At 42.1% G+C, this 12,338-nt stretch overlaps 1 protein-coding gene across 2 annotated transcripts in view; it reads right to left on the bottom strand.

The window, feature by feature from the left end:
- The window catches only part of LOC115119613 (uncharacterized), a 29,637-nt gene extending 21,027 nt beyond the window's left edge, over positions 1-8,610 (bottom strand). Inside the window, exons 1-4 of one of the 2 annotated variants that reach the window (XM_029648462.2) lie at positions 8,492-8,610; positions 6,049-6,161; positions 1,764-1,880; positions 858-962 (exon numbers count right to left, since the gene is read on the bottom strand). In XM_029648462.2, coding sequence (XP_029504322.2) covers positions 858-962; positions 1,764-1,880; positions 6,049-6,089 — 263 coding nt within the window. In that variant the 5' untranslated portion in view covers positions 6,090-6,161; positions 8,492-8,610. The remainder of the gene's footprint in view (positions 1-857; positions 963-1,763; positions 1,881-6,048; positions 6,162-8,491) is intronic. The other variant, XM_029648463.2, reaches the window with a different exon arrangement.
- Between the last annotated feature and the right edge of the window lie 3,728 nt (positions 8,611-12,338).

Here is a 12,338-nt window from a genome sequence, read left to right as displayed (position 1 = left end):
TTTTTTCCACCTATATTATACATTCCTTTGTCCCATGCCCTCCTGCACACTTCTCACATCTCTGAATCTCCCTCCTACACACTACTGCAACATGACCATAAGCTTGGTATCTGAAACACCTTAGTGGGTTCTGCACAAAAGCTGTAACGGGATAACTGACATATCCTAAGATGACTATCAGGTAAACACTCTGCTTCAAACCTCAAAAAGGACAGACAATATCTTCTCAGTTTCACCACGCTCCGACACCGAGTCTGCATCGCACTAAACGGTGGGCGTCACAGAGAATCTTCCATGTCAGTTGCTCCACCTCAACACTTAACGCCACCGCAGTAATGCCCTGCTCCGAAGAGCAAAGCAAGTCACAGATCTTGTCCCTCGTCACGTGAAGTCCACTTCAAGCTACCTTCACCAATTTAAACAGTACCCAACTTCTTTTCTACCCAGCCTGAGACTACATATGGATCAGCCAAAAGACAGGGATCAATTTCCCCCAAAATGTCACTCCCACTGGGCCCGAATCATCCTTTGCTTGACCATCGGAGCAGTTTCGCAGTGTGAACATGCAGGGAGGTATTTTGCCTAAATGTATTTAGGCATATTAAAACACTTTTGTTTTTCCGATCACGAGTGAGTCATGCTACAAGACAGGTCCCGGAGAATGCTCATAAATACATTTTAAATGTTTGAATATTGGTAGTTGGGATGTCGAGTACATCTTCTCAATGCTAATTTTGGCAAACATCACTATCGAACATACAGTATGAGCCAAGTGGCCACTCAATAAAGGGCTGAGGGGCCAAGAGTTCAGTTTGATATTCCACCATAGACACAGCTGGTCAATGTGGAGGACTTACCAGTGATACGGCCTTCTATTGAAGGTACATGGATGATCTGTTATATTCTCACTCTTCATGGAGAGGCATGAGGTGGAGGCAGACATTTTCCTCTGCTTAGCCCTTCTATTCGAAAAGAGGAAATAGGGATGTGTTATTTACTGTAGGTGAAATATATGTACCCTGTTCTATATGTCCCTGCTGTTTCCTAATAGCTTGCCATCATTTCATGGGGCGGCAGGGTAGCCTAGTGGTTAGAGAGTTGGACTAGTAACCGAAAGGTTGCACGTTCGAATCCCCGAGCTGACGAGGTACAAATCTGTCGTTCTGCCCCTGAACAGGCAGTTAACCCACTGTTCCTAGGCCGTCATTGAAAATAAGAATTTGTTCTCAACTGACTTGCCTAGTAAAATATATTTTATGTAAAGCAGAACTTTCTGAAATCAGATTCCTGTTGTGTGGTGAATTTACACTACTGTCATACAACATGAACGCAAAATTAAAGAAAATCTCTTAAAGATGGATTAGATGGGGCAAAGCCTCTTGGAATGTCATTGGACGATCCATGGAACTCTCACTTTCACTGAGGTCTGAGGAAGCAGGCGAAGCATCCTTTGTATGGACAGGATACAAGCAACAGTTCTTCACCAAAGCGAGAGCTTGAAATGATGAGGTTCTATCTGCATTTTCGTCCAAATTTTGTTGATATAGCGTTGTTCTGTACAATATTCTCTACCTATATGGTGCTCACACTATTCAAACCAATGAGGGGTTGGAACTTTAAGCCAATTATTTCAGTCATCTTTTTTGGTGAAAGAACCTTATAATTCTCGGTCATGAAATCTTCCTGTTATGTATATTCCATTTGAACTAAACTATATTCACATCTTCTATCTATCAATACTTCCCTTTGAATGTTAAACTCACCTGTGGTCTTTAAACAAAGCAAAATCTCTGAAATTAATGGGCTGCCCCATTGACTGGTCACTCTTCATGGACAGATAGCTGCGTGCTGGAGATGCTGCTGACTGCACAGACTGGGGGCTGTAATATAAATTGTATCAATGAAAACATGAATCTGGTGAACACAAACCTCATGTTTCTCAGGTACAGTCAATAATGTGTAGTTTGGGTAACACTCACATTAAAGGAAAAGTGAGACCGGAAAACTCTCTTTTGCTGTTTGTGTCATTAGTCCATTAGTTGATATAGTCCCAAAATGTTTTACATATCAGCAATCAGGTTAAAATATATAACTTTCAAAATATATTAATACAGCCGGAATAATGCATTTTGCATCCTGATGTTGCATCATACTGGCTGTATTTCTTTATTTTAATTTTATTTCACCTTTATTTAACCAGGTAGGCCAGTTGAGAACACCTTTATTTAACCAGGTAGGCCAGTTGAGAACACCTTTATTTAACCGGGTAGGCCAGTTGAGAACACCTTTATTTAACCGGGTAGGCCAGTTGAGAACACCTTTATTTAACCAGGTAGGCCAGTTGAGAACACCTTTATTTAACCAGGTAGGCCAGTTGAGAACACCTTTATTTAACCAGGTAGGCTAGTTGAGAACACAGAGTTACACATGGGATATACAAACGTACAGTCAACAACACAATAGGAAAATCTATATACAGTGTGTGCAAATGTAGAAGAGTAGGGAGGTAAGGCAATAAATAGTCCATAGAGGCAAAATAATGACAATTTAGCATTAACACTGGAGTGATAGATGTGCAGATGGTGATGTGCAAGTAGAGCTACTGGGGTGCAAAAGAGCAAGAGGGTAAGTAATAATATGGGGATGAGGTAGTTGGGTGTGCTATTTATAGATTGGCTGTGTACAGGTACAGTGTTCTGACAGCTGATGCTTAAAGTTAGTGAGGGAGATATAAGACTCCAACTTCAGTGATTTTTGCAATTCGTTCCAGTCATTGGCAGGAGAGAACTGGAAGGAAAGGTGGCCAAAGGAAGTGTTGGGGATGACCAGTGAAATATACCTGCTGGAGCGCGTGCTATGGGTGGGTGTTGCTATGGTGACCAGTGAGCTGAGATAAGGCGGGGCTTTACCTAGCAAAGACTTATAGATGACCTGGAGCCAGCAGGTTTGGCGACGAATATGTGGTGAGGGCCAGCCAACGAGAGCATACAGGTTGCAGTGGTGGGTAGTATATGGGGCTTTGGTGACAAAACGGATGACACTGTGATAGACTACATCCAGTTTGCTGAGTAGAGTGTTGGAGGCTATTTTGTAGATGACATCGCAGAAGTCAACGATCGGTAGGATAGTCAGATTTACGAGGGTATGTTTGGCAGCATGAGTGAAGGAGGATTTATTGTGAAATAGGAAGCTGATTCTAGATTTAATTTTGGAATGGAGATGCTTAATATGAGTCTGGAAGGAGAGTTTACAGTCTAACCAGACACCTAGGTATTTGTAGTTGTCCACATATTCTAGATCAGAACCGTCCAGAGTAGTGATGCTAGTCGGGCGGGCGGGTGCGGGCAGCGATCGGTTGAAGAGCATGCACTTAGTTTTACTAGCATTTAAAAGCAGTTGGAGACCACGGAAGGAATGTTGTATGGCGTTGAATCTCTTTTGTAGGTTTGTTAGCACAGTGTCCAAAGAAGGGTCAGATGTATACAGAATGGTGTCGTCTGCGTAGAGGTGGATCAGAGAATCACCAGCAGCAAGAGCAACATAATTGATATATTACGAGAAAAGTGTCACCCCGAGAATTGAACCCTGTGGTACCCCCTTAAAGACTGCCAGAGGTCCGGACAACAGGCCCTCTGATTTGACATACTGAACTCTATCTAAGAAGTAGTTAGTGAACTAGGCGAGGCATTCATTTGAGAAGCCAAGGCTATTGAGTCTGCTGATAAGAATGCGGTAATTGACAGAGTCAAAAGCCTTGGTGTAGAGGTGTATTTAGAGGGCAAGTTGGTCAGGATGATGTCTAAGAGGGTGCCCATGGTTACAGATTTAGGGTTGTGCCTGGTAGGTTCCTTGATACTTTGTGTGAGATTGAGGGCATCTAGCTTAGATTGTAGGACAGCCGGGGTGTTGAGCATGTCCCAGTTTAGGTCACCTAACAGTACGAACTCTGAAGATAGATGGGGGGCGATCAATTCACATATGGTGCCAGGGCACAGCTGGGGCTGACGGGGGTCTATAACAAGCGGCAACGGTGAGAGACTTGTTTCTGGAAAGGTGGATTTTAAAAGTAGAAGTTCAAATTGTTTGGGCACAGACCTGAATAGTATGACAGATCTCTGCAGGCTGTCTCTGCAGTAGATTGCAACTCCTCCCCCTTTGGAAGTTCTATCTTGTCGGAAAATGTTATAGTTAGGGATGGAAATTTCAGGATTTTTGGTGGCCTTCCTAAGCCAGGATTCAGACACGGCTAGGACATCCGGGTTGGTGGAGTGTGCTAAAGCAGTGAATAAAACAAATTTAGGGAGGAGGCTTCTAATATTAACATACATGAAACCATGGCTTTTACGGTTACAGAAGTCAACAAATGAGAGTGCTTGGGGAATGGGAGTGGAGCTAGGCACTGCAGGACCTGGATTAACCTCTACATCACCAGAGGAGGAGTAGGATAAGGGTACGGCTAAAAACTATAAGAACTGGTCGTCTAGTGCGTTCGGAACAAAGAGTAAAAGGAGCAGGTTTCTGGGCACGGTAGATTAGATTCAAGGCATAATGTACAGAGAAGGGTAATAATTTTGCAAGCCCAATTTTTCAGTTTTTGATTTGTTAAAAAAGTTTGAAATATTCAATAAATGTCGTTCCACTTCATGATTGTGTCCCACTTGTTGTTGATTCTTCACAAAAAAATACAGTTTTATATCTTTATGTTTGAAGCCTGAAATGTGGCAAAAGGTCGCAAAGTTCAAGGGGGCCGAATACTTTCGCAAGGCACTGTATACGAAGAAAACTGTATATACACGGGACGGGACAAGACAAAACTAATGTCCAACTTGATTGCTGACGTGCAAAACATTTTGGGTGTATATCAACAATGGACTAATGAAACAAATAGAAAAATATAGTTTTTAGGTGAAATTTTCCATTAAGGTTTACCTACAATCATTTCTGAAAGGTTTATAATGTACATTACAGGTCTAAAGTTTTGCCACACCTACTCATTCAAGGGTTTTTCTTTATTTTTACTATTTTCTACATTGTGGAATAATAGTGAAGACATCACAACTATGAAATAACACATGGAATAATGTAGTAACCAAAAACTTGTTAAACAAATCAAAATATATTTTATATTTGAGATTCTTCAAAGTAGCCACCCTTTGCCTTGATGACAGCTTTGGACACTCTTGGCATTCTTTCAACCAGCTTCACCTGAAATGCTCTTCCAACAGCCTTGAAGGAGTTCCCACTTATGCTGAGCACTTGTTGGCTGCTTTTCCTTCACTCTGCAGTCCAACTCATCCCAAACCATCTCAAAATGGGTTGAGGTCATCTGGTGCAGCATATTTTAAAATATACATTATAAAATAATATAATAAAACATATATATGGGTTATTTACATAGTGTTGATGTATTCACTATTCTTCACTATTTTGTAGATTATGTAGAATGTAAAACAAATTGAGATGGTTTGGGATGAGTTGGACGGCAGAGTGAAGGAAAAGCAGCCAACAAGTGCTCAGCATATGTGGGAACTCCTTCAAGACTGTTGGAAAAGCATTCCTCGTGAAGCTGGTTGAGAGAATGCCAAGAGTGTGCAAAGTTGTCATCAAGGCAAAGGGTGGCTACTTTGAACAATGTAAAATATAGTTTGATTTGTTTAACACTTTCTTTTGGTTACTACATGATTCTATATGTGTTATTTCATAGTTTTCTACAATGTAGAAAATAGTAAAAATAAAGAAAAGACCTTGAATGACTAGGTGTTGTGAAACTTTTGACTGGTACCGTATATAGGCCTAGTTCATAAACTGTTAATTACTTATTATTGCAATATTACTATTTACTGCAACTGTGAAACATAAGATGTATTTTTCATTATGTTAAACGGACAAATTATAACAGTCATGTTTTATTTAATAGTCCTGTTAATATATTACTAGATATGAATGAGGCTGTGACATGCCAGTAAGCCATCATCAATTCAGTTTGCCTTCATTTACAACAGGTATGCTGACAAAAATGACAATTGAAAAAGCATGTAGGGGCCCTACCTGCTTTCCACACCACCCTCATCTTCCTGTGAGGAACTCATGATTGAGGGCTGTGATACGGGACACTCAGCGTAGTCTTTGTGGTCTAGACATTTTTGTCTAGTCTATCTATTCTAGAGGGAGGATACAAGATACAGGTGTACTGTGTTAATTTGATCACTCTGTTGTCAAAAAATACATTTCCTGGGAAGCAACAAATGCAAATTGCAGTGTATTCGAGTTTTAAAAAAGCCTTCTAAAGTTTGTAATTTCCACATTAAAATGTCAGAAAAAAAAATGTATCAGCTCCTACAAAAATGACCATAATAATTCACATTTCCTGTTGCTGCAGGATTATTTTCCTGTTGTGAGAAACTGGTCAAATTACATCTATCTGTAGCAAGACATCACGTAATCCACAATAGCAACTGGTTTAAAAAAGTATATTGTACTTGTAAATAAGGTACCGCTATTAGGGGCGGCAGGGTAGCCAAGTGGTTAGAGCGTTGGACTAGTAATCGAAAGGTTGCAAGTTCGAATCCCGAGCTGACAAGGTACAAATCTGTCGTTCTGCCCCTGAACAGAGCTGTTCCCTGGTAGGCTGTCGTTGAAAATAAGAATTTGTTCTTAACTGACTTGCCTAGTAAAAAATATATATTGTTTGTGTCCAGGCTACTACTTTCCGATTGACAATGTGTCTTACAGGACACTGTAGTAGGAAAAATAGGATCTGTGAAAAGGCTCTTATTTATTACTTTATGCAACAACATACATCTAGCCTACTCGTTAAAATCAAATCTGAGGTGGGGTTCGACCAGAAAGCATGTTCAGGACTATAATTTCCTCCTCATATTGAAGCCTACAATATGTGTCTCCACACACTTAGGCCTAGGATATTAATGGATTCAAGACAGATCGTTTTTATTGATGTCAGATTCTCAGTCCTGTCCGTGTCAAAGTAGCCTAACATTTCGATCACTTGTGCGGTATTAAACAAGATTCTGCCAAAGTCTCCAGTCATGTAAAATGATGTAGAATTGCATGAAATGTGTTTATAAAAGGCCAGATTTTCCTCAGATCCTATAAATGTTCCCCATATATGCATCTTCAGTAAGTGTCTCTCCTCTTACTGCTCTATGCCGCTACGCAAATGCGATGATATGCATGCAATGTTTATTATAAAAGTTGTTTTTTTCCCATGCGTTCAGAGACCTCAAAACTCCCCAGGTCACTCCCCTCTCACGCTCACTTTGTCTTCTGGTACCTCAGAACTCCCCCACACCCCTCTCACGCTCACTTTGTGTTCTGGTACCTCAGAACTCCCCCACACCCCTCTCACGCTCACTTTGTGTTCTGGTACCTCAGAAATCCCCCACACCCCTCTCACGCTCACTTTGTGTTCTGGTACCTCAGAACTCCCCTACACCCCTCTCACGCTCACTTTGTGTTCTGGTACCTCAGAACTCCCCACACCCCTCTCACGCTCACTTTGTGTTCTGGTACCTCAGAACTCCCCTACACCCTCTCACCCACTTTGTGTTCTGGTACCTCAGAACTCCCCTACACCCTCTCACGCTCACTTTGTCTTCTGGTACCTCAGAACTCCCCACACCCCTCCCCTCACTTTGTGTTCTGGTACCCAGAACTCCCCTCACCCCTCACGCTCACTTTGTCTTCTGGTACCTCAGAACTCCCCCACACCCTCTCACGCTCACTTTGTGTTCTGGTACCTCAGAACTCCCCTACACCCTCTCACGCTCACTTTGTCTTCTGGTACCTCAGAACTCCCCCACACCCCTCTCACGCTCACTTTGTGTTCTGGTACCTCAGAACTCCCCTACACCCCTCTCACGCTCACTTTGTCTTCTGGTACCTCAGAACTCCCCCACACCCCTCTCACGCTCACTTTGTGTTCTGGCACCTCAGAAATCCCCCACACCCCTCTCACGCTCACTTTGTGTTTTGGCACCTCAGAACTCCCCCAGACCCCTCTCACGCTCACTTTGTGTTCTGGCACCTCAGAAATCCCCCACACCCCTCTCACGCTCACTTTGTGTTCTGGCACCTCAGAAATCCCCCACACCCCTCTCACGCTCACTTTGTCTTCTGGTACCTCAGAACTCCCCCACACCCCTCTCACGCTCACTTTGTGTTCTGGCACCTCAGAAATCCCCCACACCCCTCTCACGCTCACTTTGTGTTCTGGTACCTCACGATTTACAACTACATCACTGGCTACGGAACAATTACGTGTTTTGGAGAAATCATTGAGTTATTTAAGTAAGCCACGACTTTAAGTAAGCCACGACTTTAAGTAAGCCACGACTGTGATATGTTTTTTAGAGTCGTAGAATTCGATGTCTCAACACTTAAACACGAAGCAATGGAACCTAATTGAGAGGAAATCCATATAAATATATAGTCTTAGAGTGAACGCACTGTTTCCTCCGCTCATTTAACTTACCTCTGAATTTAGGTTAACGCAGGAGAAAGAAAATCTAGTTTTAATGTACTTAATCAAAGTAATGTATTGAATCCGATGTGCCTTTTGTGTGCTAAAATGGCAGATGTGAAACTTTACTTTCACCTTTGATTTCCTTATTGTTACGCGTGTCAACTCATTGAAAAAGGATCCACCCACTCACCCGTAAACTGGTGGTAGTGGACTCATCTGGAATACCACGATGTCTTGTCACTATCTGCGTGTGCTAAACGTGTCCAGCAGAGGGAGTTAGACTTCTGTCAATGATTTGCCGCAGAGCTGGCAGGTCCCTGGGTCTGTAAACTACTGTAAAGACAGGAAAAACAGAGTGCTGCCAATCTGTGACAGAATGGATGGAGCACATGATGAAATCGCAGTGAGTCAATCTTTAGGACTAGATCATGACAAGAGCTAGAACCCATGGCAAGGGATTTTATAATGTTAAATGATATCGAGGCTGAATAAAGAGAAAAACCGATACAAACGATGCTTGGGTGCAAAATGCTTTAAAAAACGGAATTGTGAGAGTAAAGTTAGGACAGTATCAAAGAGAAGTCTGATTCTTGCCACCTACAGTCACAGGAAGCTGTCACAGGAAGCTGTTACAGGAAGCTGTCACAGGAACATGTTACAGGAAGCTGTCACAGGAAGCTGTCACATTGTCAATGCCAGGGATCCAAAGCTATTATAGCTGCTCAGATTAAGCTCAACGTTAATATATTCACATATATTAATATTCCCATATATAACCATATTCACTAACATGTCTTTCTGTCTATGAAATCACTGTGACTTCACTTATTCCTTATATCTCCTAGCGGAGCCAAAAGCCTTATATGAACTCTGTGTAAGTGGAGAGGAGACATTCTGCTGGCAGATGCTGAACCTGGGGTTATTGTTATGGTTGGCTCCTCGGGGCACTGTTCCGTCCCTAACTGGGAGGAAGGTTGGGTTGCTCGCCCATCTGTTGCGACGTGGGGAGTCCCAGGTGGTTTTCTCAGAAGCCGCAGTGTAAACGCTTCTCAGAGTCCTCGGCTGGAGCAAGAGCACCGTCAGGGCTTTCGTCTTCGCGGTCGGAGCACCAAGCTGGAGCATGGCCAGTGTCAACCATGTTATTGACTGACGTGGAGAACCAAGGTTTAATGGGTTTCCCTGGTACTTGATGGTACCTATCGTACTTTAGTTCTGAAAAGTGCCTGTGATGGGGAAATGTGAGGTCGTTAGTGCGTGTCTTGTCCAGTCCACTGTACACAGTGAAGAGACACAGCCATTGTAACAGTATAACTTTAGACCGTCCCCTCGCCCATACCCGGGCGCAAACCAGGGACCCTCTGCACACATCAACAACTGACACCCACGAAGCATCGTTACCCATCGCTCCATAAAACCCGCGGCCCCTGCAGAGCAAGGGGAACTACTACTTCAAGGTCTCAGAGCGAGTGACGTCACCGATTGAAACGCTATTTAGCGCGAACACCGCTAACTAAGCTAGCCGTTTCACATCCGTTAACACCATTTCATATATCTTGTATTGTAATTCGCATTGAACTATGTATTAGACCTAGATATTGTGTGTATGTACTGATACGTATGTGTGATGTTTTAAACTGCTGCATTTCAGTCCTTGACTAATAGTGTTCTGTACTATGTATGATGTCATGTTTCCTGTGGACCCCAGGAAGAGCGTGGGATGATTTTGCAGTGGCTAATCGGGATCCTTAATCAATACGAAAACCAAAAAGCATGTACTCTCTAACTATTGTCCCGGTAGAACTCATCTGTATATAGATAAGCTCAAATTGTACTTACTGCTCTGAAGAGGTCAGTGTAATAACCATCCAATTGAAACAGTCACATCCTGGATGGAATAGACAACACACGGCCACCAGTTACAGTCGAAGGGCACCTTGCCTATAGCGTGGGATTTTCAGACAGTGTATGTCATTGTCCCGTCAACTGTACAAATGTGCAGGACATTTCCATGATGATTGACCACCATTTCATGACTTATGATTGCTCGATTTCCAACCATCACACCACCATCATCAACATCAACATCAACATCATCATCATCATCATCACCATCATCAACATCATTACCACCATCATCACCACCACCACCATCATCATCATCATCATCATTACCACCATAATCACCACCATCATCAACACCACCATCATCATCATCATCACCATCATCACCAACATGGCTGTGTTAGATTTCAGCAGTACAAACAGGGCGGCAGGTAAGCCTAGTGGTTAGAGCTTTGTGCCAGTAACCGAAAGGTTGCTAGATCGTATCCCTGAGCTGACAAGGTGAACATCTATCGTTCTGCCCACTGAACAAGGCAGTTAACCCACTCTTCCCCAGTAGGCTGTCATTGTAAAATAAGAATTTGTTCTTAAAACTTCTTAGCGCGGGATCATTTTCGTCAACCACCGCTGAATTGCAGAGCGCCAAATTCAAATTAAATCACTAAAAATATTTAATTTTCATGAAATCACAAGTGCAATATAGCAAAACACAGTTTAGCTTGTTGTTAATCCACCTGGAGTGTCAGATTTCAATAAAGCTTTTCGGAGAAAGCATACCAAGCGTTTATGTAAGCACATCTCTCTCAGAAGGCAAAATATCACAAACAGCTAGCAGCCAAGTAGATTGGTCACGAAAGTCAGAAAAGCAATAAATTAAATCGCTTACCTTTGATGATCTTCGGATGTTTGCACTCACGAGACTCCCAGTTACACAATAAATGTTCCTTTTGTTCCATAAAGATTATTTTTATATCCAAAATACTTCCATTTGGTTGGCGCGTTATGTTCAGAAATCAACAGGCTCGGGTCATGACATCGCAGACGAAAATTCCATAGTGTCCGTAATGATCGAGGAAACATGTCAAATGTTTTTAATAATCAATCCTCGGGTTGTTTTTACAATATATAATCGATAATATATCAACCGGGAATGTAGCTTCTTCAATAGGAGAGAGAGAGAAAATGTCTGCTCCAAGCTGTTGCGCATGCAAAATGCTGCTGGCACCCAGCCATACAATAACGCAATGTGATCTTTCTCGCTCATTTAAAAAAAATAAAAGCCTGAAACTATGTCTAAAGACTGTTCACACCATGGGGAAGCCATAGGAAAAGGAATCTGGTTGATAACCCTTTACATGGAGTGAAGACAGTCTATGGAACATGGAGCTTTCAAAATAGAGCCACTTCCTGGTTTGATTTTCCTCAGGTTTTCGCCTGCAATATCAGTTATGTTATACTCAAAGACAATATTTTGACAGTTTGGGAAACTTTAGACTGTTTTCTATCCTAATCTGACAATTATATGCATATTCTAGATTCTGGGCCGGAGAAATAGGCAGTTTAATATGGGTACGTTTTTCATCCAAACATCAAAATACTGCCCCCTACACCCAAGAGTTTTAACTGACTTGCCTAGTTAAATAAAGGTTCAAATGGAACTGAAAGCTTCACCTCATGAAGTTCAAGAAGTTAAGAAATAATTACATCTTCAATCACCGTACTTCTGACTAAGATACTAAGATAATTCAATTGATAAAATTTGTATGAGTAATTTTTTTTGGGGGGGAGACTTATAGTTACAGGCAACACAAAGTCTTTAAAACAAAAAAACCTTGTACAGGTTGTTGTGAAAAACGATGTCTAGGAGACAATAGAGCACGGTGTTGCCCACAAATCCTGGTAATTGTTCTGTCAATACTGGTGGTGTGTTTGATGACCAGGATCTGTTTAGTTCCTCCAACATTAGCATATCAAAGACTTTGTGTGTGTGTGTGCGCGTGCGTGCGTGCGTGTG

Source organism: Oncorhynchus nerka, linkage group LG13 (assembly GCF_034236695.1).
Source record: "Oncorhynchus nerka isolate Pitt River linkage group LG13, Oner_Uvic_2.0, whole genome shotgun sequence".
In the NCBI taxonomy this organism is placed as follows: Eukaryota; Metazoa; Chordata; class Actinopteri; order Salmoniformes; family Salmonidae; genus Oncorhynchus; species Oncorhynchus nerka.
The sequence above is the reverse complement of the archived record's forward strand: the minus strand, read 5'-3'. Positions and strand labels throughout refer to the sequence as shown.